Below are 25277 nucleotides of genomic sequence, written 5' to 3' on the forward strand. Positions count from 1 at the left end.
AAGTTTAAGGCAACTATCAGAATAGTCAGTAAGAAGACAAAAGCTGGGAAAGCACTCAGCCTTTACGTGGAGCAACTGGTTACAGTATTCACCTCACAGGGGCCCATTAACCTCTATGAATGAAACATGCATGTGGAAGGCCCCAGTGTGGCTGCCGGAACCTAGAAAGCCAGAGCAGAGCACAAAGGCACTGGTGATGGCTACAACAGACCTGAAGACACAAAAGGAAAGGACAGCCCATCACACTCTGAAGCTCGTCCTATCTTCAAGAGTAAAGTGCTGCTGACTCTGGCAGGAACGTAGGGTATTTCCTCCAGAAAACAGGTCCTACAAACTTAAGGCCTGCCCTGGGATCAAAGGGAGAAAAGGATTGAAAGACACACAGCTGGCAAGTGACCCTCAACACCAACCTATTAACAAATACCAAAGCACAGACAGAGTTGAAGCACTTCCCAGCTACCACTGAGGTAATCCACCATGAATACCTGATTGTTATAAAGACCTTCTAGAGCAGTGGTTCTCAACCTTCCTAGGTATGACCCTTTAATACAGTTCCTCATGTTGTGGTGACCCCTAACCATAAAATTTTTTGTTGCTATTTCATAACTAATTTTGCTACTGTTATGAATCATAATATAAATATTTGGTATGCAAGGTATCTGATGTGACCCCAGTGAAAGGGTCATTGGACTTACAAAGAGGTCATAATCCACAGGTTGAGAACCACTGTTCTGGTGGGTGTTACCAGCTTTCACCCTATACCTCTATGAGCCTGTGCTCAAAACATGGAACCTTAGAAATCTTTGAACAAGGTTACCAACTGGCCAGCATATAGGTAGCCCATAAAGGAATACATGGTCTCTTCCTAGACAGCACACAAGAAAATAGGTAGTGGGATCCCACACGATGAATTTTCAGCAAAACAATTACAAGGGCTGCTAAAAAGTTACACCATACACAAATCCAAGATAAGAGAAAGCAAATAGCACCAGAGCAAAGGATCACAGAAAATGCCAGCACCACACTTCCATGAATATGGGCTAACCCTAAAGCAACATCCTTTACATGTTGTAAAAAACCCCAGAAAATCTAAACCAGACATAGATAGTAGAAAACAATTTATCTGTGGGGGCGGAGAGCAGAGGTAAAGAACAGAAGGGGGAAAGACCAGCAAAATATACATGTACATGTAGTGGGCAGCCATTCCAGCTTGGATCTGGAAATTCCAACCCCCACTGAGACTTCGGCAACTGTCACGCCTACAAGGTGGGGCCAAGGGAGGCGCCTGGAGACCCAAGATCTGGATGGGCAAGCGCTCTCTCTCTGTTCACTATATATTCCTACCTCTGTTATAAATATCTTGTGCATTGTCACAATTTTGAAGTCATCGTTCTTTACCATACATTTGCTTATAGACTGTTTACCTTGTTTACGTGAAGCCTTAGTCCTTAAGTTATTTCGGTAGATAAGACTTATAGATTTATAGTCACCTATGCTTGTCATCTCTATAGTTACGTTAGTTAGGTTATCCAGATTTACAGATACATAGGTCAGATGGACAGGTAATCTTCAAACACTTCATAGACCTAGAGAATATGGCATTGAAATAACTTAGAATTCTGTTGACGTGAGACACAATTGCTCCTGGCTGCACCAATTTGATCCCAAGAGAACGTTGGGCTTCTAAGACATTTCCATTTGGAAGTTTGTCTTCTTGGCACAAAATGGCCTACTGGGCAAAGAACTGCCCTTGCCTCGACGGCTGACAGTACGAATGCAATGCTGTCCTTTCTGGACAAGCGGGACACAAGGAAAGCGACCACTGTACTCTGCCAACATAGGGTAAGATGGTCTTTCAGAATTCCTGCTTCTGAAATGGTCTGTCAGATACTCTAGGCCTGTAGCCAATTTCAATGCACCAACAATGCTGAGAAACATTAGGTGACTGTCCACGCTGCCAGCTGTCTCGGTCTACTCTTGCAAGATTCCCAAAAGTTGCTTGCATCCATCTACCAGTTCTCAGGTCTTTGATGGGATTGAAGACTAGCAGTTATAGTTACAGCACACACACACACACACACACACACACACACACACACACACACACAATATCTTAGATAGAACATATTAAGTATTAGATTCAGGTTCTTTAGGATAGGACACCTTTTGGAATGATCTTTGTAACATGCCATTTACCTATGCTCTATACTTCTCTGGATTTTAGTATGTGTTTCTTGTTTGATATTGTTTGCATTGGTTGTAGTTCCATCTTATCTAGGTCATCATCCCTCATTATTCCTGGATAATATTTGATAACCATTCCTTTGTATATAGTCTTGTATTAGGGTAGAACCTTCTTATTTAGACAAAAAGGGGGAGATGTAGTGGGTAGCCATTCCAGCTTTGATCTGGAAGTTCCAACCCCCATTGAGACTTCGGCAACTGTCACGCCTACAAGGCGGAGCCAAGGGAAGTGCCTGGAGACTGGAGATCTGGATGGGCGAGCGCTCTCTCTGTTCCAGGATGCTGAATGGTGGAGGTGGACTGAGCAGAGCTCCAGAGAACACCGCTGAACTGCGATACACCTTCCCCAGACCCCGTGACCTACCTATCCCTTAATTTGTAGGTTACACCATTAAATAAATCTCCTTTTAACTACATGGAGTGGCCTTAATAACTTCACCAATATGTACATGTCTCTCATGACATCCACCACATGCTGCCTTAAATGCTGAACCTAAAGCATACAAGATTTGCCATTTGCCCCTTTGGGTAGCACAGGGAAGAGGCAAAGGAGTGAGCAGGGCTGGCAGCATGTGACTTCCTGGGTATAGAGCAGTTCAGAAAGGCAGAAAGCAGGAATATACAGAAAAGTCATTTAACCATATGCAGGATGTCTGTGCAAATAGTGAAGCACAGACCATTGCCACTGTTAAGGCTTACCAGAGACATTATGTAGTTAAGGAAAAACCTGTTGCTAGGGAAATTCCAGGAATTCACAAGGATGACCCCAATTTAGACTACTAGCAATAGTGGAGAGGGTGCCTGAGCTGGCCTACCCAAGTGATCAGATTGGTGAATACCCTAACTGTCATCATAGAGCCTTCATCCAGTAACTGATAGAAGCAGACACAGAGATCCACAACCAAGCACCAGGCCGAGCTCTGGGAGTCCAGCTGAAGAGAAGAAAAGGGATTCTATCAGCAAGGGGGGGTGGGGTCAAGATCATGATAGGGAAACCTACAGAGACAACTGAACCAAGCTCATAGGAACTCATGAACTTTAGACCAACAACTATGGAGCCTGCATGGGACTGGACTAGGCCCTCTGCATATGGGAGAGAGTGTGTAGCTGGTCTGTTTGAGGGGCCCCTGGCAGTGGGATCAGGCATGAGCTGGCTTTTTGGAGCCCATTACCTATGATGGGACACCTTGCTCAGCCTTTATGTGGGGAGGGGGGGCTTGGTCCTGCCCCAACTGAACGTACCAGGCTTTGCTGACTCTCCATAGGAGGCCTTACCCTTTCAGAGGATGGAATGGGTGGGTGAGGCTGGAGGGGCAGGAGGAGGGATGAGAGGGGATCTGTGGTTGGTATGTAAAATGAATTTTAAAAAAACTTCTTTAAAAAAAAAAGGCTTCCCAGCACCCAGTAGCCTTTACACATGCATACAAATGCAACCTCCTCTAGGTTGTTGGTCAGGGAGACCCCCTAAAACAATATAAGCTACTGCCATCCCTTGGTTACCCACTGGAACCTGCAGATTAGGATCCCACTCCTAAAGATCCCAAATACTTTTGTTGTGGGACAGAGAGAAATCAAACTGGAACCAACCTGGAAACTTCTCCCTGCTGGCTTTCATAGTGCCTGAAGGTGCTTTACTAGCCACCAGGAGAAAACAGTTGTCAGTTGTCTCACCCAACTGGACTCCACACGTTGCAGTACTGATGAGCCACGCATGCACTCAATGGTACAATAGTGGCATGAATACTATGGAGGAAAACAATCACTCTGACTGGTTCACAGGAGGGAATTCATGCCTGGGATTGTAAACCTGGTCAAAAGCCCATTGCTAGGGAAGTCACAGGCTCTAGCAAAGAAACTTAAGGTGACCCAAAAAGGAACATATGAAGAAGCTACATGGGAACCTATGATCTAGCAACTCAAATAAAAACATAATTGGAAGAGAAATTACATGTAATATGAAAAACAATAGCACACAAAGGATTGTTTTGCTGAATGGACATGTTGTTGAACTGCCTTCTGAATATTTGTTTACACCTATAGATGAATGATGCTCCTAACCTCGGTCAGGGATGCTGCTTTTTATAGGTCAGGGTTAATGAAGATTCATAACTAATTGAAACTGAAAATAAGTGACGGTTAAGTGCTCAGCCTTAAAACTGGACACTGTTGTCCCCCCTGCAGAGGCTGGGGAGGAATACCAGAAAATGATGTCTCCTGAACAGGACATAGCTGTTGCACTCACCAACTCAAGAGCAGCACAGTGACCGACACAAAATCAAGGCAGTCAGCACTCCAGCATGGACTAGGGAAAGGCTCACAAGCCCCTCCCCCTCCCCCTCGATGAGGAGCCATTGACCACTGGTGGCATCTGGAGGAGAGTCATTTGTTTTCAGGTCTGTAGCCACACACCCAGGCATATCCGCATGCTGATACAAGCAACCTTAAAGTCAATGTGCTATTAAAAATAAAAATTAAAATGATATGAAATGGGGGGGGGGATGTGTTGGAAAGGAAGATTCTAGACAGACTCCAGAGAGGAGAATGGCGGATGATTCTGATTAAAACCCACGTGAAGTCATCAAATAAATTAAAAAATCAGCAAAAATCCCTATTTAAATGTTCATAAAGTACTATCAAAAATGTGTTTAAAAAATACATGTAATGAATTGCACCTTTCATTAAATATACTACTGAGTGTGCTCCAGCACTGCCTTTTGAAGGTCCTCATAACATCTTTTTGCATATTTTGGATTTACCAAAATAGGATAGATAATGGAATTATTTTCTCTGAATTTGTCAAATACAAATGGACTAGACATTGTTTAGGTATTTATTACTTGTATACATTGTATATAGTTATTGTACTTTTGTATATAGTTTTTCTTATGTTAGTTATAACCTTTTTTCTTTTTTCTTTTTATTAAAATAGAAAAGGGGAAATATGGTGATATTTTATTTTTACTGAAATGTGATTTTATTTGTATGTTAATAAATAAAGTTGCCTGGGGGTCAGAGCTAATAGCAAGCCATAGCAGAGCCTGGCGTTGGTGGCGCACGCCTTTAATCCCAGCTCTTGGGAGGCAGAGCTAGGCAGATCTCTGTGTGTTCAAGGATACAACCAGCATGGAGACACACACCTTTAATCTCAATACCAACCATAGAAGACCTGAAGGTCTGTATAGACGGCCAGTGATGAGGAGGTCATGTAGTTGGGTTTAAAACCAATGAGAAGGCAGAATGGAAAGTCAATAAAAAGCACAAACACACAGGAAGTAGCTCTCTTGCAGAGAGGTAGGACAGCAGCGGCAGTGAAGGGTAAGGTTCTTAGTCTCAGCTCTTAGCTATTGCTCTGACCTCTTGGCTTTCATCTCTGAATCGGCTCTGTTTCTTATTTAATAAGACGGTTACACCTACATTTGGTGTATACACATACTGTATACTTACATGCCTAAGAGAGTCATATACATACATAGACATGTCTGGAAAAATAAATGAACAATGACTGGAAATCTCTAATTTTCTAACTTTGTCTCTCCTAACTGAACTGACTACTAAAACTGGGTTATATTCCACTCACTTTCACAGAACTCTTTCCTCAGATGCTATACCTGTTATGGTCCACTAAGAAAGAATAACTACCAATTTTTCAAATTCTTAGTCATTTGCAGATAATTGTGTTCAAAATAAAATGCAACTGAACATGTGTTGATTTCATACAATTTAACCTTTAGATAGCGCCAAATTCCTCTAAGATTTACCTTCATCATACATTTCTTCTATTAAATAGGCCTCTGCTCGATCTTTCAGAGCATTTACATTGTCGGGTTCCATCTGTAAAACCTCAGAACATATTCTAATGGCTTCAACAGGCTTCTCATCCTGAAAGTCAATGGAAGAACAGAAAATATGGGTGGGGTGGTCAAGTGCTTCCCTGTCATGCACAAGTTCCTGAGTTCAGTCCTAAGTACCAAAGAATAAAAATAAATAAACATCAGGGGCCAGAGAGATGGCTCAGTGAGTGTGAGCACACAGTGAGCGGGCTCAGTGAGTATGAGCACACAGTGAGCGGGCTCAGTGAGTGTGAGCACACACAGTGAACGGGCTCAGTGAGTGTGAGCACACACAGTGAACAGGCTCAGTGGGTGTGAGCACACAGTGAATGGAAAAGAATCCTAAGTTAAAGCTGGCTGTTCCCCCCTGTGAAGTACTCACATATCTAGGAGCAAGCCCACTGTTACCTTAGAGAAGCAGTGACAGATCCTTTCTTTGGAGCGGATTGTGTACTCAGCAACATTGGGCTCTGTCTTCATGACAGATTCATATTTGCTGGTTGCATCTGTGTATCTATGAAATAAGCAATCCAAGAGTAACAGTGAAACTATTTCCAAAGCTGTAGAAACGACCCTCTCCTTTCACTATGTATTTCTTAATAAATAGCAGAATGAGCACAGCATCTGCCTTCAAATTCAGTTCCTCTAACTATAATCCAAATGACCTGTTCAATCCAGAGACAGTCTTTAAAGCATGTGGCAGGGGGCTGGGGTGGGTGGAGGTGGCCAGGTGACTCAGCAGGTAAAGGTGTTTGTCAGCAAGACTGATGACCTGAGTTTAATCCCTAAGACTCACATGGTGGAGAGAGCCATGCATACCCTCCAGGACATGCACTTGTCTGTACACACAAATGAACAGAGTAACTGTAGATGTAACCGTCTTGTTAAATAAGAGACACAGAGCCAAATACAGAGTTAAAAGCCAAGAGGTCAGAGCAATAGCTAAGAGCTGAGATTAAAAACCTTACCCTTCACTGCCGCTGCTGTCCTACCTCTCCCCAAGAGACCTACTTCCTGTGTGTTTGTGCTTTTTAGTGACTTTCTGTTCTGCCTTCTCATTGGTTTTAAACCCAACCACATGACCTCCTCGTCACTGCCCATCTATACAGACCTCCAGGTCTTCTATGGTTGGTATTGAGATTAAAGGCGTGTGTCTCCATGCTGGTAGTATCCTTGAACATACAGAGATCTGCCTGTCATGTGATCAGGATTAAGGGCGTGTGCCACCACTGCCAGACTTCTGCTATGGCTTGCTATTAGCTCTGACCCCTAGGCAACTTTATTTATTAACATACAAATAAAATCACATTTCAGCACAAATGAAATATCACCATAAGTAACAATTTAAAGTATGTGGCTAGGGCCTGTAGGGGCTTGAAAGTTAAGAGGTAAATGAAGAGACTCTATGCAGCTTTGAGGAACTCATCATCCACACTGAGGCAAAACCACAGACGGAGCTGCTTTAGGGTCATTCTTGTGCCTGGAGACCCAATAAACTTACTAGTTTACCATACTGACTGGAGTGTTCTGTCCCTGGCAAACACCTTTTCATGTCTCCCGAGAATGTGTGTGTGTGCGTGTGCATGTGTACTGGGGGCACAGGGGGCAGCACTGAGATCAAACCCAGGGCCTTGCAGACGTCAGTTCCTCTGTGACTGAGCTGTAGCCCCAGCTCTAAAGATCACACATGGAAGCAACATTATTCAGTGCGGAGCTTCAGTGAACGAACAGTGAATAAATCATAGTGCTATTAATGCCATGGAAAACATTAACCAATAAATACGAAATATTGACACAACAAGCTAGATAAAATCCAGAGAACTTTGCTAAAGGAGGATAAGGCTAATCTCAAAAGCATAGTTTTGTTTCCATCTCTTCAATGCTCTTGGAAGGACAAAACCATAGAAACAAAGACTCATGGTCGTCAGGATCTAAGGAAGGCGAGGGGCAGGGAAGTAGCTGTAGCTGTGACGGGGCAACACAAGAGGTACTTGTGTGGGGATGGAATTCATCCCCATCTTGATTACGGCACTCTAAGATGTTAGTCTGCAAGTCACTGCGGGAAACTGGGTAAAGCAGTGTGTGTCAGAGGGGTGAGTAGGAGCCCAGCGTGGACCTCACACTCCACGGTACTCTCCGCCAAGTCTCCCCTCCTTCCCCAGCCTGTCACCCCACACCCCAGTAAGCACACACAGCCCAAGTCAAGCGCCTCCTGTTTCCACATGAGAATTCCTGGCCTTCGCTGCTGTAGACTGCTGGACGAAGGGCTCTTCTTTGCTTCTCCCGTGATGCTCCACTCGCTCCACTCGAGATCTCTGCTAACAACTCTATACACTAGCACTTTATAGTGACCTCCCACATTGACTATAAATCTTTGAAGGCTAAAACCAGTGGTCACATTTTGTACTCTCAGTATATAGTCCAGTGCCTGATACACAAAATAAGAAAATCCTGAAATAGCATACAGCGGCTAGTAAGGACACTGTGCAGTTACTACTGCTTATATTTTGTGCTGAGGGCCATGGGAGTATACAGCAGATGACAGACAGCTAGTGTTGAACAAGTCAACCCACCAGACGTATAACTCTTAGTTGGGGCCATGGGAGCATACAGCAATTTGGCCTGCTTCAACAATATATAATCCTGGTAGTGATGCCAAGGCTCAGTGCTCTCTAGACCTTCACCTGCTACATAAGGAAGGGCTCTTACCTGCCATCTCTGATCAGCTCTTCAGCTGACTCAATCAGCTTATTAAGCTTCTTCACTTGTTTATAGTGGGCAAAACATCTTTTGTGATCCTGGTCAAGCTTCAGACATTCACGGACTTCACTGCTCATGTAAATTTAAAAAAAGAAATACTCCAAGTCAAAATAATCATTGACTACTTCTCTGCATTAAGTAGAGAAATCACCACTAATGTATTTTTGTAACGATAAAAACATGCTGACTTCATCATTTGCTAGACACATTTATGTATGACATTACATCATAAACACAACAATTCAAATGGCATGAAGTTATACATTAAACACTCTACTTTGTTTTGGTAAGTAAAACAGCATTCTCATTTATTTTAGTAAGACTAGTTCTTGAAAATAAGCTGCAGAATTTATATAATACATTAGGAATAAGATAATTTACTTGAATGGATATTTTTAAAAAACCTTATTTCTATTAACATAATATGGAAATTGTAGAAAGATTAGATATGAATGTCACAGGAACTGACCTGAGGGATAACTCATGGTCTCCTAGTTGATAGTAGAGTGTGCTGATTTTGTAAAATGCCTCCGTGTTATCATTCCTCAATTTTGAAGCAGCCTTTAAGTCACTGATGGCTTTCCTAGGTTCTCCTTCCTTTATAAAACACTCAGCTCGAAGTTCACGTAATTCTGCATCCCAAACACAAACCTTGAGAAACAAAAGAACTAGACTTTAAGAAACAAAGTATATACATTGATTCTTGCATCCCACACATTTCATCCATATTTACAAACATCAAACACCCTCAATTAATGTGATTAAAGTCAGTTTTTTATAAATAGTGTTTAAAATCCTGATGTGACAAATAGAATGTGATAATTTCTTGAGTGTGCCTTAAAATTCTGAGGGAGGAGATACATACACAACAAAAGGGGGCTTTTTCTTCACCAGATTATAGAAATTATAGAACTTTAAAACTCTGAATATACGAAAATATTTGCACATTGAGTTCCAGCCCAGCTTAAGATACACAATGAAACCCTTTATCAAAAAAAAAAAAAAAAAAATCAAACTTATGGCATTTACTAGTAGAGGGCTACTCCCACTCAAACATTTGGAGAGAATATTCAATAATCAGATTCTTTTTACTCAAACAGTTATAATTTCTATAAGAAGGAAAATCGAAAATCTAGGTTCTTTTTTGTAATTCTTACTTTGTTTTTTTGTTTGTTTGTTTGTTTTCAAGACAGGATATCATGTATATACCAAGCTGGCCTCCAATACCATTAGCTCAGGATGACTTTGAACTCTTGATCCTCCTGCAGCCCTACTTCCTGAGTGTAGAGATTTCAGGTGTTTATCACCATGCCCAGTTAATACTGTACCAGGTGTCAAACCCAAGGCTGTATTAATGAATGCTGGGCAAAAGCTCTACCAACTGCGCCTAAAACATTGGTTCTCAATTAGCAAAATACCCACATTACATTGATTACTAAATTAAATTATTTTTTGTAAACTGTTACATCCTTGCTTCCTTGATATTAAATCATCATTTTAAAAAAGAAAAAATAGCCGGGCGGTGGTGGCGCACGCCTTTAATCCCAGCACTCGGGAGGCAGAGGCAGGCGGATCTCTGTGAGTTCGAGGCCAGCCTGGGCTACCAAGTGAGCTCCAGGAAAGGCGCAAAGCTACACAGAGAAACCCTGTCTCGAAAAACCAAAAAAAAAAAAAAAAAGAAAAAATAAATAACATGGAAGACTTCAAAAGAAAAAAAATAAATAAATAACATGGAAGACTTCATCATTCATGCTTGATGAGAAGTCCATTACACTCACTAAACACAGTAGATTCTTCCCAACAGATACAAAAGCTCACCGAGAGCCTGTACGTTATGTTTTTCTCAACTTTTCATATATATGTATATATATATATATATGAGGAAATTGAAATCAATATTAAATATAAATTAAATGCTGATAATAAGATAGGCCCAAATGGACAGTCTAGCAGCAAGAAAGTGAAAATTATAGTTCTGTTTCCTTAACAAAGTATCAATAAAATAATTTAGTAAAGCAAGAACTCCTCTGTGCATATTATAAGATTTCCTCTATAAAATTATCAAATAAGGGCTGGCAAGATGTTTTAGTGGGTAAAGATGTTTGCATACAAACCTAGTGACTTGAGTTTAATTCACAGAACCCACATAAATGTGGAAGAGAGCTGACTCCACAGAATTAATATCTGGCCTCTGTAAGTGTATCATAGTACACACAACCACACATACACACATCATCATCATATACACAAACACACACACACACTATTAATAATTTTTTAATTACCAAATTAATGCCTATTTTCTATATATCATATATTTATTGCCAATATTAAGTCAAAGAGCTATGAAAATGGTAATTATATTGATAATTATATTATAAATTATAAAATTATAGGTAAATATATTTCTACTTAGGCTTTCTTCTAAAATCACCTGCTATTAAATCCTCCTGAGGCAAGGAGACCCTTAAACTTAACACTTATTGGAATCCTCTGTATCCTAGCACTCTTTCTCTGCTTTCTCTTCTAGAAGCTTCTCATTTTAAGCATTTCCAAACACCATCTTTCCTTTCTCTTTGAGTAATCCATCTTTTTGTTTTGTTTTTGGAGACATGGTTTCTCTGTGTAGTTTTGCACCTTTCCTGGAACTCACTCTGTAGCCCAGGCTGGCCTCGAACTCACAGAGATCCACCTGGCTCTGCCTCCAGAGTGCTGGGATTAAAGGCGTGCGCCACCACCGCCCTGCTGAGTAATTCATCTTTTACCCATTATCTAGCATAGTATTCTCCAAAATTAAAAATCAATGAAAGGGTAAAGCAAGCAGTGGTAAAACTATGTAATTCTCGGTGAGGCGTAGTGTAGCAGGAATCTTAAAAGTTCTTATTAATAAAATCAAACCCGAGGCCAGTTATTGGGGTCCATGCTGGTTGATCAGAGAGACAGAACAAGCCACAGCTATCTCACCTCGCCGGATCCTCAGCTGGTCTTGTCTCCTCAGACTGGATGCTTCTGTGTCCTCATCCCAATGGCTCTCAGCTGAACTGCTGCTGGAAAACCTGAAGCTTAACCAGCCACATGCTTAACCAGCCAAAAAGCCTCTAGTTTCTGGTCCTCACGCCTTATATACATTTATGCTTTCTACCATCACTCCCTAGGATTAAAGCCTTGCTTCCTGGGATTAAAGGCGTGAGTCACCATGCCTGGCTGTTTCCAATGTGGCCTTGAACTCACAGAGATCCAGAGGGATTTCTATTTCTGGAATGCTAGGATTAAAGGTGTGAGTGCCACCATTTCCTAGCCTTTGTATCTAGTGGCTGTTTGTTCTCTGACCCCAGATAAATTTATTAGAGTACACAATATTTTGGGGAACACAATACCACCACAGCGTAGTGGTGCACACCTTTAATCTCAACCCTTGGCAAGCAGAGTAATGCACATCTCTGTGAATTTGAGGCCAGCCTGGTCTGCATAGAGAGCTCCAGGTCAGCCAGAGCTGCACAGACAGATTCTGTGTCAAAAAAACACAACACAAAATGGAACTCTCACTTGACAGCATACCTACCTTTTTACTAAAAAGTTCATCTGCAAATGTACATGGCCAGTCCTGAAGAGCTAAAAGCCCAAGGACCAGGCAGTATATAAACAAGCCTTATTCCAAAAGCAGTGCCAGATGCCTCAGCTACAAGGTTTAAGAGACTTACCTCTAAAATCTTATCAAGGAAGGTTATAGCAGCAGTATAGTGGGCACTTTGGAAAGCATCAAGCGCTTGTGAGCGTAAACGCTGCATCTCATCAGATTTTACAAGCTGAGACTGGGCTTCCTTCTCTTCATTTTCACTTGGATTAGATTTGAGCTACAAAACAACAAAATAAACTTTTAATCTCTTAAATCCAGTACCTCTAATATACACAAAAATCTGATCATTCTAAATACCATAGCACAGCTACTGCCCAGAAGAATCAGTCACACCATGTCCAAATGTCTAACCCCATAAACTGAGATAATACAAAGGGTTGCGTACTTTGGGTTGTTCATTATACAGCAGCAGGTAACAAGCAAAGGAATAACATGGATACGAGGTTTGCTATTTCTCAGTGACAAAGTTATGACTATCTCATCCATATTCTATGACTACTTGATTTTAACACTATTTATGTATTATGTTTGTGGTGGCCTGCACGTCACAGTACAAATGCAGACACAAGTCCATGCTCTCCTTCCAGCATCTGGGTTCCCGGGACTGAACTTGGTCAGGCTTGACACCATGTGGCTCCACCCACTGAGCAATCTCACCAGCCCTTTTATGATGACTTTAAAATAAAGTCTAAATGCACAAGTGACTCCCCAAATCCTGAATTATCTGCTTTTCTACATGCTGTGTGCATTCTTTGACAACGAAGAGAGTAACACATATCTGGGTATGGCGAGCATCCCGAGTTAACTATCGGCAGGCATTATTGAAGTGCAAGTCCCTTTCAGTGCTGGGCACTAAACCCAGGGCCTCCCTCATGCTGGGCGTGTGGAATGTGGACATTCTCTATTAAAGTTAGTTACAGCAATTAAAGTACCTAAATCTGACCCAGAATGAAGTTACGATTGACTGGAGTCCCACAGGCTTATCTGCATAATCTGAATTTTTAGGTTATGCGCACACAAAGAAAAAGACAAGTGACATACTGGGGAGCAGGTATAAGCCATATTCTCAGATAAGTTAATCCACGTTAAATCAGAACCCTACAAACACACAGGCAGAGCACCTAAAAACAAAGAAAGTGCAAGCAGGCACAGAAACACATCCCACCCCACTATCACCAGGGAGAGGTGCCTACCGCCTTACACGGACTAGGAACGCACTGCAGGGAGGGGTTGGGATCTAGAATGTTACCCCAAAGGTTGGGGGGGGGGTCCCTGCAAGCGTCACGGCCTACAGTGAAACAGTCTGCAGAGAGGGAGAAGGAAAACTGTTCAGCCCACCATAGAGCTGGTTCAAACTTCTGGGGTCTGACACCAGGTCCGTTTATTTTAGACATATTTAAATAAGGTACAATTTTGAGGAAATGTTTCTTGGTAACAATTATCCCAATTCCATATACAGAATAAAGCTTTTTGCAAAGTACATGTGACTTCTACCATAAAGATGGGTCCTAGGGCTTAAGAGCCTAGGATCTGGTGTGGTCTCTGACTGAGACACTAGAAAGCAGGCTATAAAGTACATGTGACATCTCCCCTAAGGATGCGTTTGTTCTGTTGACTGAGAAGCAAAGCTAAAGATGAAGGTCTTGGGACAACATTCTGGGTGATTTGGGTGAGGTCTGGTTCTACAGATAGCAAAGGTCACCAGGTACTTAACAACATCCATTGCCAAATTTCTGGGTAGAAAACAGGTATTCATTTCTTCCATTAAGGAGACAACCCTGAGTGATTAACATTTGATTTCTCCAATACTTATCTGTGCGTACCACTCATGCCCTCCACACAAAGGCCCATATGTTAAAGGGACTTTTGATTAATCCTTAGCTTGATACTCAAGTCCTGGAAATCTTAAGAGGTAAGGGCATATTTTAGGTCACTGGACGCACACTGCAAGGCAGGACTGTAAGACACCTGTTTCCTACACAGGCCTCTCCCACCACGATGGACTACATCACAGCAGAGGCAAGGGCAGGGGACAAATGCCATGGCCTGAAACTTCTGGAAGTATGAGACAAAACAAGCCACTCTTCTTTTAAGTTACCCCTTGTATTTTGTTACAGTCAGAGAGAGAAAACCCAGCAAGCAGAAAGTGGGGTGTCTGTGGTACACAGAAAAGGAACCCTACTGGCAGAAATGTAATTTTAGGAAACAGTATGTAGGTTTTGAACACAGTTAGAAATACAACTACCATATGACCAGTCATCTCCCTGGATAGTACGGAAGTGAAATCATCCCTTTGTAAAGTTACCTACACTATAATGTTCAGTGCAGCTCTATTCACAACCCAGACACAGAAACAACTTGTTATTAGTGTAACCCTGGGATGTCCCCACTATGATGTTCATTATCATTTTCATAAGTTTGAGTTCCTTTCAATTGATACATATGCTCTTGGTCAGTACTAATGGAGAGTAAATAAAAAATCCACCAAAGATTTATACTTGATTTTAAAATTAAATTGCAATTGACAGTTATTTACCAAATATCTATTTTTTACCACAATCAAAATGCAGGTTTTCCTTATATACTGTTGATAAGAATGAAAATTAGTACAGCCACTGTGGAAAATAGTATGGAGGTCTTCCAAAGGCTAAAAATATAGACCTACATATGATCCAGCTATACTACCTGAGTATATATTTGAAGGACAAGAAGTTAACATACAGAGATACCTACATACCCATGTCTGCTGTGACACTATTCACAAAGGCCAATAGAGTCAGCACAGATACTCATCAATAGATAAACAGATTAAAAATAAATGGTATATTTACACAATGGAGTATTACTCGGTCATAAAGAATGAAACCATGTTATTTGCAGGAAAATTGGATGGAAACATTGACTACATGTTATGTAGACTGGCTGGCCAGCAGGTCCTAAGATTAGCCTTTCTCCGCTCTCCCAGCTCTGAGATCATGTACGATGTCATGCCCAGCTTTTACAGGGGTGCTAGGTCCTCGTACTTAAACAACAAGCACTTTACCCATATGAACCATCTTCTCAGCCCCACGAGTTCATTCTTTATGTAAAAGGAAGCAAGCACGTCCACCACAAAGTGTACAAATCTGCCTTCCTCTTGAATAAATGGTAAAATGATATAGACACCACAGAACTGTTTTACAATAAATTCCATGACTCACTGTCAGTAGATATTTGTTTGTATGCCTGTTTTATGTACACATATACCCAGGATTATGTAAAAAGCTATTGAGTCAGAGTCACAAGTGCAAAGTATTCAAGAAGCTTCAACTTAGAGACTATGGAGCATGTTTCAGCTGACATTTCTAGATTCTCATGTATGCTAAGTTAAACTAAGTGAGCCTATAAATGAATAAAGACATATTAATTATGTGTATTTTATCTTCTACCTTTTATCTTCTGTTAATATGATTCTTTGATGCCATAACTATGATTCCTATATACATTTTTTTCTTTTTTAGCTATAAAATTACTATTAAACACCTTATTACAAAGAGAAATAAACTCTGTGTGTCTCTCAGTAATATCCTCTTGGAGCTAGGTACTTACCACTTTCTTAAAATCATCTTCCGCTTCATCCAGTTTTCCTTGTTTGAGCAGTAAGTGGCCTCTCTGTAATCTCGCCTAGGAGGAAAAAGAGGGGCTATCCTGAGTACTGTGGATTGCTAAATTTTCTTTAAATACCAAGAATAAAACTAAAAAGGTAATCAAGTTACTAATATTCATTTTTCCATTGTTTGTTTGACTTAGCACTGAGATAATTCCTATAGCTTCAGAATGTATACAATTTTTATTAAAGTATATTTTCTCTAAAAACATATTTTGCTCAACCCAAAGTCATAAGCAAGGCTTTTTTTTAGGTGTTTTTTTTTTTTTTTTTTTTTTTTGGGTGGGGGAGGGAGGTTTTTGTTTGCTTAAGATATAAGGTTCCTTTTGAGAGTGGTAAGAATGTTCTGGAACTAGACAATGGTTAATGACTGTACAAGCTGAAAATATACTGAGACTCACTGAATACTTCAAAATGTGAACTGTATGGTACATAATTATGTACCTTTGTTTTAAATGTGCTGGGTATCAAACACAGAAACCCACAAGGCTAGTGATACAGGGCTCTACCTCGAGTAACTTTCCAGGCTGTATATTAATTTTAGAAAATCCTTTCTGACACCATCCTTCTTCCCACTAGCAGTTGCAGTGAGACTATCAAGGCTCCAGAAGTCGGTTTGCTTTTCATTAACTCTTTAGTGTAAATATTTACTATAACCACAACAACAGCGTCTCTTCCTCCTTCACATCTGATTTCCTTCCTCTAATATGTATAGTCCTAGCTCTTCAATGCATTCCTCTCTCTGATGACTAACGTCTTCTAAAACACAGAAACCACACTGACATTCCACTTGATTTATGTGTTACTTTTACAGAACATAAAATTTCCCTAATCCTCTATTAAATACATCAATACACACAAAAAGGATGATTAAGACCATTTCAGCTAGCTAATGACTAATCATAATGCTAAGAAAATGAGTTACTCACCCTTTGTGAAAGGTTGTACTCAGCTGTGTCAAGTAATAAAGTCAACAAAAATGTAACAGTTGGAAATTCCATCTTAAAATAATAATACAGCAATATTTCAAATCAAATGTACACTACATAGCTAGTCAATAGGCTCAAATCCTCTGGGGAATATAGCAAGTTATAAATAACGATTACAACATTAATTAATTAATTAGTTAGCTAGCTAGTTAATCTGAATGGCCCAGATATGCATTCTGCTGATGACAGTCTTAAATGTGAAATATTCCACACAGGTTCATGTGTTGAATATGTGATCCTCAGTTGGTGCTGCCATTTTGAGAGGAGGTGGAGCCTACCTAAAGGAAGCAGGGTACAAGGGGTGTATCCTCGGGTTGGGGACCATATCTTATCCTAGCTAATCTACAGTCTTCTCTGCTTCCTGTTTGCCATGAACCAAGTACTTCCTCAGCCACAGGCTCCCATTGCTCGGGGAGCCTATCTCATCACAGGCCCACAATCACAGAGCCCAGGACTGGGCACTGAATCCTGAAAGCTCTGAAACCGTGAGTTAAAATGAATCTCTGAAGTCGTTTATGTTAGCTATGATGTCCCACTGTGTGGTGGTAATCTAATTGTACTGAATTATTATTTTGATTGTATGTTAATAAATAAAGTTGTCCGGGGGTCAGAGCTATTAGAGCCATAGCAAGAGTGTGGCGGTGGTGGCACACGCCTTTAATCCCATAGATATCTGTGTGTTCAGGGTCAGAGCTATTAGAGCCATAGCAAGAGTGTGGCGGTGGTGGCACACGCCTTTAATCCCATAAGATCTCTGTGTGTTCAGGGATATAGTCAGCATTGGAGACATATGCCTTTAAGACCTAGGGGGCTGTACACTCAGACAGTGACGAGGCAGTCATGTGTTTGGGTTTACAACCAATGAGAAGGCAGAACAACATACTATAAAAAAACGAACCGACAGGAAGTAGGTCTCTTTTTCGCGAAGCTGGGACAGCAGGAGGAAGGGTGAGATTTTAGCTCTGAGCTCTGACCTCTCGGCTTTCTCTTTTACATTGTTTCTGTGTTTCTTATTTAATAAGACGGTTGGATACATCAATAACACTGATAAAACTAATGCACCCCCAAAGGAATCCCCGTCCAACCTGTGACTGCCCTAAAGTGACTAGTGCCAGTCTTGAGGCTAGGAGACTGCAAGCTTCTGTACCTCCGAAGCTGTGGACTGACTCCAGGGAGAAGCACATCAACACTGCGTGCCCTCCACAACCCCCACCCTCCAAATGGGCCACCCTCTTCACTCCTCCTGCCTAAACTGAAGTGGAAAGGCTGTCAGTCTGCAGAGATCCTGTCCTTTCAGCCTCAGGCCTCTCACCTCGTGTCCTACACTCCATCCTTCACAGATTCATCTTTCTAAACCACAGAGCTAATACTGTCGGGCTTCTAAAAACCACCACCTAATCTACCTTCTGTTACTCTTCCATACAAACCTTCTTTGGGTTTCGCTGAGGCGGGCCCTCTACAGAGCCCTGACTATCCTGGAACTCATTATGTAGACTAGGCTATCCTTGAACTCAGACATACGCATGCCTCTGCCTCCCACAGACCTCTACCTACCATGTACTGGGATTAAAGGCATACACAGCCATGCCCAGCCTCCATACAGACTGCTAATTCCAAGAACTTTGCTGTTATTGCCGTTGTTACTGAGACAAAATCTGGCTATGGCAGACCTCAGGACCTTGAGCTCAAGGGACTCTCCCACCTTCCCACTGGCTGGAACTCGAGTTATGAGCCACTATGAAGAGCAAGTGTGAGAAGTCTGAATTTCTCGTTTGCCACTCCACATGGGACAGTGTCCATGTCCTCTAGTAACGCCTACGGTGCTAATACTCACTACAGGAAAGACTGCCTCTTCCCATTTCCCTTAAGCTCTCCATTGAGCAAGTTAGGTACACTTACTGCAGTGAAGTCCATCTTCAATTCAATCACTTTAGTTAAATCAGGCAGTGCTGCTTTGGATTTTCCCATCGCTAAGAAGACAGTAGCTCTCCTGTAGTATGCAATATAGTTATCAGGGTCACCATCTGAAAATTAAAGTGGTAAAGATTAGCTCTGTCATTTATTTTTGACGAAGTCAGCTGGGAAAAGTCTAGTTTACAAAACAGGCATGGCAGTGCACACCTTCAATCCCAGCACTTGGGAGGCAGAGGCAGGCTGAGTTTCAGGACAGCCTAGTCTGTATAGCGAATTCAAGTCAAGCCAGGGCTACACAGCCTCTCTGAGAAAACACTCAATCAATCAATCAATCGATCAATCAATGGCATTAAGAGCTTGGCACACAGTCGAGTGACACTGTGCTCAGGTCAGTGGAACACAGGGCAGTTCCTGAAGGGTGGCACACCCAGAAAGAACACAAAAGCTCCCAAGCTCCCCGTCCTCCCCCTCGCCTGGCCCTGGGCACCACCTCCCCCCCCCACACACACACACACTCTGGATGTACATCTGTATGCTCTGCAATGTTGTTCTCTATCCTAACCCAGGAAAGATGCTTCCTGAATTCTTAGGGCCGTTCTAGCAAACTAACTGAACTTAAGAAGAGGTTCATGGGACCCCTGATTTATACCTGGTAGATCTGGGACTTCAGACTGGCGTCTAAAGTGGGCACTAGTTTTGCTCCAAACCCATGAGTTTTTAGGCTGCTACATCTAAGCATACAGTGTCAGAATTCAACTGAACCGAACTCAAGCCCAAAGAGAACCTTTAGGACTACTCAATAGGAAGAAGTCTCTATACCTATGGGTAGACGGAAGTCAAAAAAGTATGGTATGTTGGGTAAGTACAGAAGTTGAAACAGAGTCTGCTTCTACCTATGCCCTCAGAGCATCAGATGACAAGGGTTCAACATGGAAATGAAAAGAGCCACCTTGCTTAGAGTGCTGGGGTCACTTGCATGGTACCTTACTGCCCTTCATTTCATCTTAGCAATTACGGCGGGGTGGGTGGTTCAGTGGGTAAACCACTGCCACACAAATATGAGGACCTGACTTCATACACCCAAAGCCCATTTAAAGCTTGTCACATCATCACACACTATATCTTATTGAAAAATAAACAGCCTCTTTACTTGTCAGGTGTCGACTAAACCACACTGCACTGCAAATCAAGGTGAAAAATAAATAAAAGAGGACCTCAGAAAAGTCAGTGTCAAAAGACCTAGGTTAAAATGTAGGCAGTAACTTACAGGAAGATGCTGTAGAGCTAGGCATGGTTGTAGACCATGTTTAATCCCAGCATTCAGAAGGCAGAGACAGGAGGAGCTCTGTGAGTTCAAGGCCAGTTTGGTCCACTTAGTGAGTTCTAGGCTAGCAAAGACTGCATACTGAGATTCTGTCTCAAAGAGAGAATGAGGACATGCATTAGGTCCTCAGAAGCTATGCATTCTGTCACCTCTTTTCTTTAGACATCACAATGACAGCTGATGGCACAGAAAGATACAAGTCACCTGAAACACCACAGGGGAGCTGGAATCTGACCAATAATGAAGAATCAGTGAACCAGAAAATCTCCACTCTGAAAAATCATCAGAGTCATGACTACATCGACAACCTAGCCAAAGAAAAGCATAGCACACTGTGTGAGGTTTGCTAGGGACAGACAACGTCTCCACCAGAATCTTCTGGTTTTCACTGGATGTTGACTAAACACAATGGTGGCTTTCATTATGACATTTGCCCACACGGATATGTTGAATTTTTACTATATTCAACAACATTCACTCGTTCCTCTTCCTTCCCGTCCCTACTGAGCTCTCATCTCCTCATGGTCCCTCTTCTAGTTTCATGTCCTTCTTTCTTGTTTGTTTGTTTGTTTGTTTGTTTTGGGGACCCAGTGAGTCTCACAAGGTTGGTTATAGGGTCCTGGTTTAGGTAAGGGATTATTTACAGGAAAACAGACTAAGGAATTATTTACAGGAGAACAGACTCCTTAGCCAGGGGAAACAGCACTGAAGAAAATGTCTCTCCCTCCCCTAGCAACCATTAAAAGGCCCTCAATACTCAGAAAGACGGGGCGCCTCGTGATGCTCCCCCCTGTAATCTGCCTGTAGGTGGAGAGAACGGTTCCTTCACTTCCACTCCATGACAGGATGTTGACAGGCCTGACCTTGCACAGGTCTTATGCCAATAATCCTCCACTCCTGCCTCTCACACTCTTTCCACCATCTTCCTTACATTCCTGAGCTTTGAGGGAGCTGAGCTCCTGAGGGGCTGGATAAGGGAGTTCCACTTACAGCTGAGCATTCAACAGTTCCCTACTCTCTATGAGTCTCTGGGGTTACTACTGCTCACTGCGGAATGGAGTTTCTCAGAATGACAAAATCTTGAGTTATTCTTAATACACATATGACTAAGCCTTAGTGACCTATGTTTTTTATAGATCTGCTTCTAAAGAGTGTGTGTGCACGTGTGTTCGTGTGTGTCTGTGGAGGTACACGCATGTGAGTACAGGTGCTTGAGGCCAGATGTATCAGATCTCCTGGAGCTGGAGCGTCGGGTTGTTTAAGCTAACAGACTGGGTGCTGGGAATTGACCTTAGGTCTTGTGGACGAGGAGTACATGCTCTTAACCACTGAGCCTTCCCTCCAGCCTCCTCAGCTACTTCTCCTGTTAGATACATATGTGTTCATGTGTTGTGTGTTTATTAATCTAACTCACCCAGAATCCTGAAAATATGTTCAATGGTTTATTTAACATGTAATAATGCTTGAAGTGTTATCCAAAATGGGAGAGAGCAAGTGGTCAGGGTTAGGGTACCAACCTACTGCAGCATGAAACTGGGATAAAGCATCAGCCAGCTGTCCAGCTGCCAGTAACTTCTTTCCCAATTCAAGATGTTTCTCCACATCTGCATTTACTCCACATTCAGCACCTAAAAGTAACAGAGAATGAGTTAACTTTCCATGAAGCAAAATTTAACCCTAATAAATAAAAAGTTAAAGATACCATTTATCTGTCTCAGTCATCTACTAAAATGAGAAAAGTCACAGAAACTGAAAATGACAGTAAAATACAGTCTCATTTTATAGAGTATAAAAAGCTCCCAAAATATACCTATATTCAATTTAACCAACCCAAAGAATAAAAGCAGCCTAAATAAAAGAGAAGTAGATTACAAGATTGGTGAAGTTATCTGGAACAATCAATTAGTACTCCTTTGTTAAAGCTGGGAAGACGGCTCAGTTAATAAGATGCTTGTTATGTAAGCATGAAGACCAGATATGGATCCCCAGCACCCACAGACATGCCAGGAGGGCATGGCCGTCCAGTGCAAAAACAGCATCTCAGGGCAAGATGGCCTGAAGCACGAATCTTAAAAGGTCTTATTAATAAAAACAAACCTGGAGCCAGGTATTGGGGTGAATGCTGGAAGATCAGAGAAGCAGAACAAGCCACAGCCACCTCACCTTGCCAGTTCCTCAGCTGGTCCTGTTTCCTCAGACTGGATGCCTCTCAGCTGAACTGCGCTGCTCAAAAGTCTAAAAGCTTAACCAGGCTATAGTTCCTTATCCTCACGCCTTATATAACTTTCTGCTTCCTGCCATCACTTCCTGGGATTAAAGGCATGAGTCACCATGCTTGGCTGATTCTAGTGTGGCCTTGAACTCACAGAGATCCACGGGATCTCTGCCTCTGAAATGCTAGGATTAAAGGCGTGTGCTACCACTGCCTAACCTCTATGTTTAATATTGTGGCTGTTCTGTTCTCTGACCACAGATAAGTTTATTAGAGTACACAATATTTTGAGGAACACAATATCACCACAATGGCCAGCTAGCAAACCAAACTGAAGGCTCTAGATTCAGGGAGACTCAGCCTCATTAAATGAAAACTGAAGACACCTGATAGTAACCTGGCTCCCACATGCACATGAACACACATGCCCACACATGAGTACACATATATACAGACACCCACCACACATGCATGTGCACCTGCACACGTGATGTTCATGCACACTTATGAACACAGGCACACACCACACATTTTTTTTTAAAAGAACTGCTTCACTAAGCTAGAACTTCACCTTAATGAATGACTATCAGACAGTCTGCTATGACATCCAAGTATTTACTGAGCACCTACAACATACCAGCCACTGCTCTAGTTATCTGGAATAAGTGAGCCTGCTCTTTGAATCCTCCCAGTACCAGACATTATAGTGGGAGGAGACAGACACAATAAACAGTGACTTGCATAATCAGGTAAAAATTACTGTGGAGTAAGTCAAGTGATGTGAGAGGGCCAGCAGTGAGAGGCCTCTTACAGAAGCAAACACACGGTCCAAAGCATCCTTCCTTGAACAGCTGACATCTGAGCAAAACTTAGAGGAAGTAAGCAGCCCATCACACAGGCATGGAAAAGGGCCTTTCCAAGAAGCAGCAGCTCAGGCAAAGGCATTAAGTCCACGGTGTCCAGATATGCTCCAGGAATGACAAGAAGACCTGGATGACTGGAGCAGAGCCACAGAATAAAGCAGTATGAAATCAAAGACTAGAAAGCCTTGTTATGTCCTGTTTTGAATTTTACCCTGTGAAAAATAGAGCTAGTGAGACACTTTAAGTAGAATAATCTGAAGAAGTAGGCCAATTATCTATAAACTCTCTTTACTGAGTTCCTCCCTCAGCAGTCGCCCTGACATAATAATGCACTAAAGTGCTCAGGCATTTCTCCTTCACAATGAGGACGATGTTGTTCATGAGGAAGGGAGCTGGAGAGAACTGCAGAAGGATGCCTCCTGGCTCTGCTTGCTGGTTGTGTTTTGTTTTCTGGCTCCGGCCGCAAAGCGAGTAGGTGTGGTGCTCTGCCCCAGCCATATGCCCAGCCCGTAGCATCCGGCAGCCCCAGCCATATGCCCAGCCCGTAGCATCCGGCAGCCTGGGCCCAGGAACCACTCCCAGCAAGGACACTGCGCAGTCCCGTTCTAACCTCACAACTCACGGTATCGTCCACATGTCCATGTAGAAAAACGCATCGACACTGGCTGATCCAGCCCTGGTGCGACTGGTTTCTGTTCTGCCGTCAACTGTAGACCACTCTGGCTGGTCTCGGTGTCTCACCATTAGCAAACCTGAGCTACAATTACAGCTCAACCAATCAAGTCTGAGCCTAGTCCTGCGGAGAGAGCTTTTTTTCCAAGGCAGCCTCTTGAGGCTGAATCTCAATCCTAGACTATGTCTCGCTGTTCTTTTTACATCTGTAGTCACTCACGTACTATAGAAAAGAGATTCTATTAAACTCACCCTCTAAAAATTTTTGATGTGGTGTGTATATGTATGTATGCATCTGTACCGTGTGTGAGGGTCGACATCAAGTATTCTCTTCAATTACTCTCCACCTTGTTTTTTAAGACAGGATCTCTCGTTGAACCTGAAGCTTGGTAACCTGGCTAGGCTGGCTAGTGTGCAAACCCCAGAGAGTCACCTGTCTCTGCATTCCTAGTGTAGAGATCACAAGTATACACCATCCTGCTCGACTTTTTCTTCACACCCTGGTCCTCACACTTGTACATCAAGCACTATACCAACTGAGCCATCTCCTCAGCAATCCCTCTTTTTAAAACTACTATGTGCTGTTTCCTGAATGGGCCCAAACTGTCCCTGGAAATGTTCAAGGAGAAAGACCCACAAAAAGGTGCTTTGAGGTTTTTGCTCATACTTTGACCCTCAGTGAGTGCAGAGCTACTTGTCAGAGGGAAGTGAAATGCTAATAATCAATTCAAGCACTAGAATTGGTTCCCCTACCACTATGGGCTAATGTAACAATGTACTCAGATACATCTTAGAAGGTCAAGTACCTTCCCTACACTTGACCATAATGCAGAAATGATGAAAACAAGGACTAGGGTAAGGGATGGGTTCTTTTCAATGCACTGAAGTATTTGAGAAGAATGTTAAGCTCAGGACCAAGTCTCAGCTGAAGTCAACCTGGGAGTTTCCATAACAACTCCCAAATAATCACCCCACTCCTGTGCCTCAGTAGTCACAAAGCTGGTCTAGCTAAATCAGCTGTAACATTGTGAGGACTGCAAAATTAAAACTATAGTTGAATCCAATGTCCCATCAAGTCTCACCATGTTTCTCCTGTAAACACTGGGGCACAGATAAATAAGTAACTGTAGTGGGAACAGATGTTTGGATGCAGTTGAAATTGACTCGTATCCACCTTACTTGAAGC

General features: G+C 42.2%; 1 protein-coding gene across 1 annotated transcript in view; it reads right to left on the minus strand.

Annotated features, from left to right (window-relative positions):
* The window catches only part of Dnajc3 (DnaJ heat shock protein family (Hsp40) member C3), a 42019-nt gene that overhangs the window by 5695 nt on the left and 11047 nt on the right, over positions 1 to 25277 (minus strand). Inside the window, exons 2-9 of the mRNA XM_028868217.2 lie at positions 21862 to 21972; positions 19006 to 19130; positions 16060 to 16134; positions 12536 to 12688; positions 9304 to 9485; positions 8784 to 8903; positions 6483 to 6588; positions 6003 to 6123 (exon numbers count right to left, since the gene is read on the minus strand). Coding sequence (XP_028724050.1) covers positions 6003 to 6123; positions 6483 to 6588; positions 8784 to 8903; positions 9304 to 9485; positions 12536 to 12688; positions 16060 to 16134; positions 19006 to 19130; positions 21862 to 21972 — 993 coding nt within the window. The remainder of the gene's footprint in view (positions 1 to 6002; positions 6124 to 6482; positions 6589 to 8783; positions 8904 to 9303; positions 9486 to 12535; positions 12689 to 16059; positions 16135 to 19005; positions 19131 to 21861; positions 21973 to 25277) is intronic.

The sequence above is a fragment of the Peromyscus leucopus genome, chromosome 9, assembly GCF_004664715.2.
Source record: "Peromyscus leucopus breed LL Stock chromosome 9, UCI_PerLeu_2.1, whole genome shotgun sequence".
NCBI lineage: Eukaryota > Metazoa > Chordata > Mammalia > Rodentia > Cricetidae > Peromyscus > Peromyscus leucopus.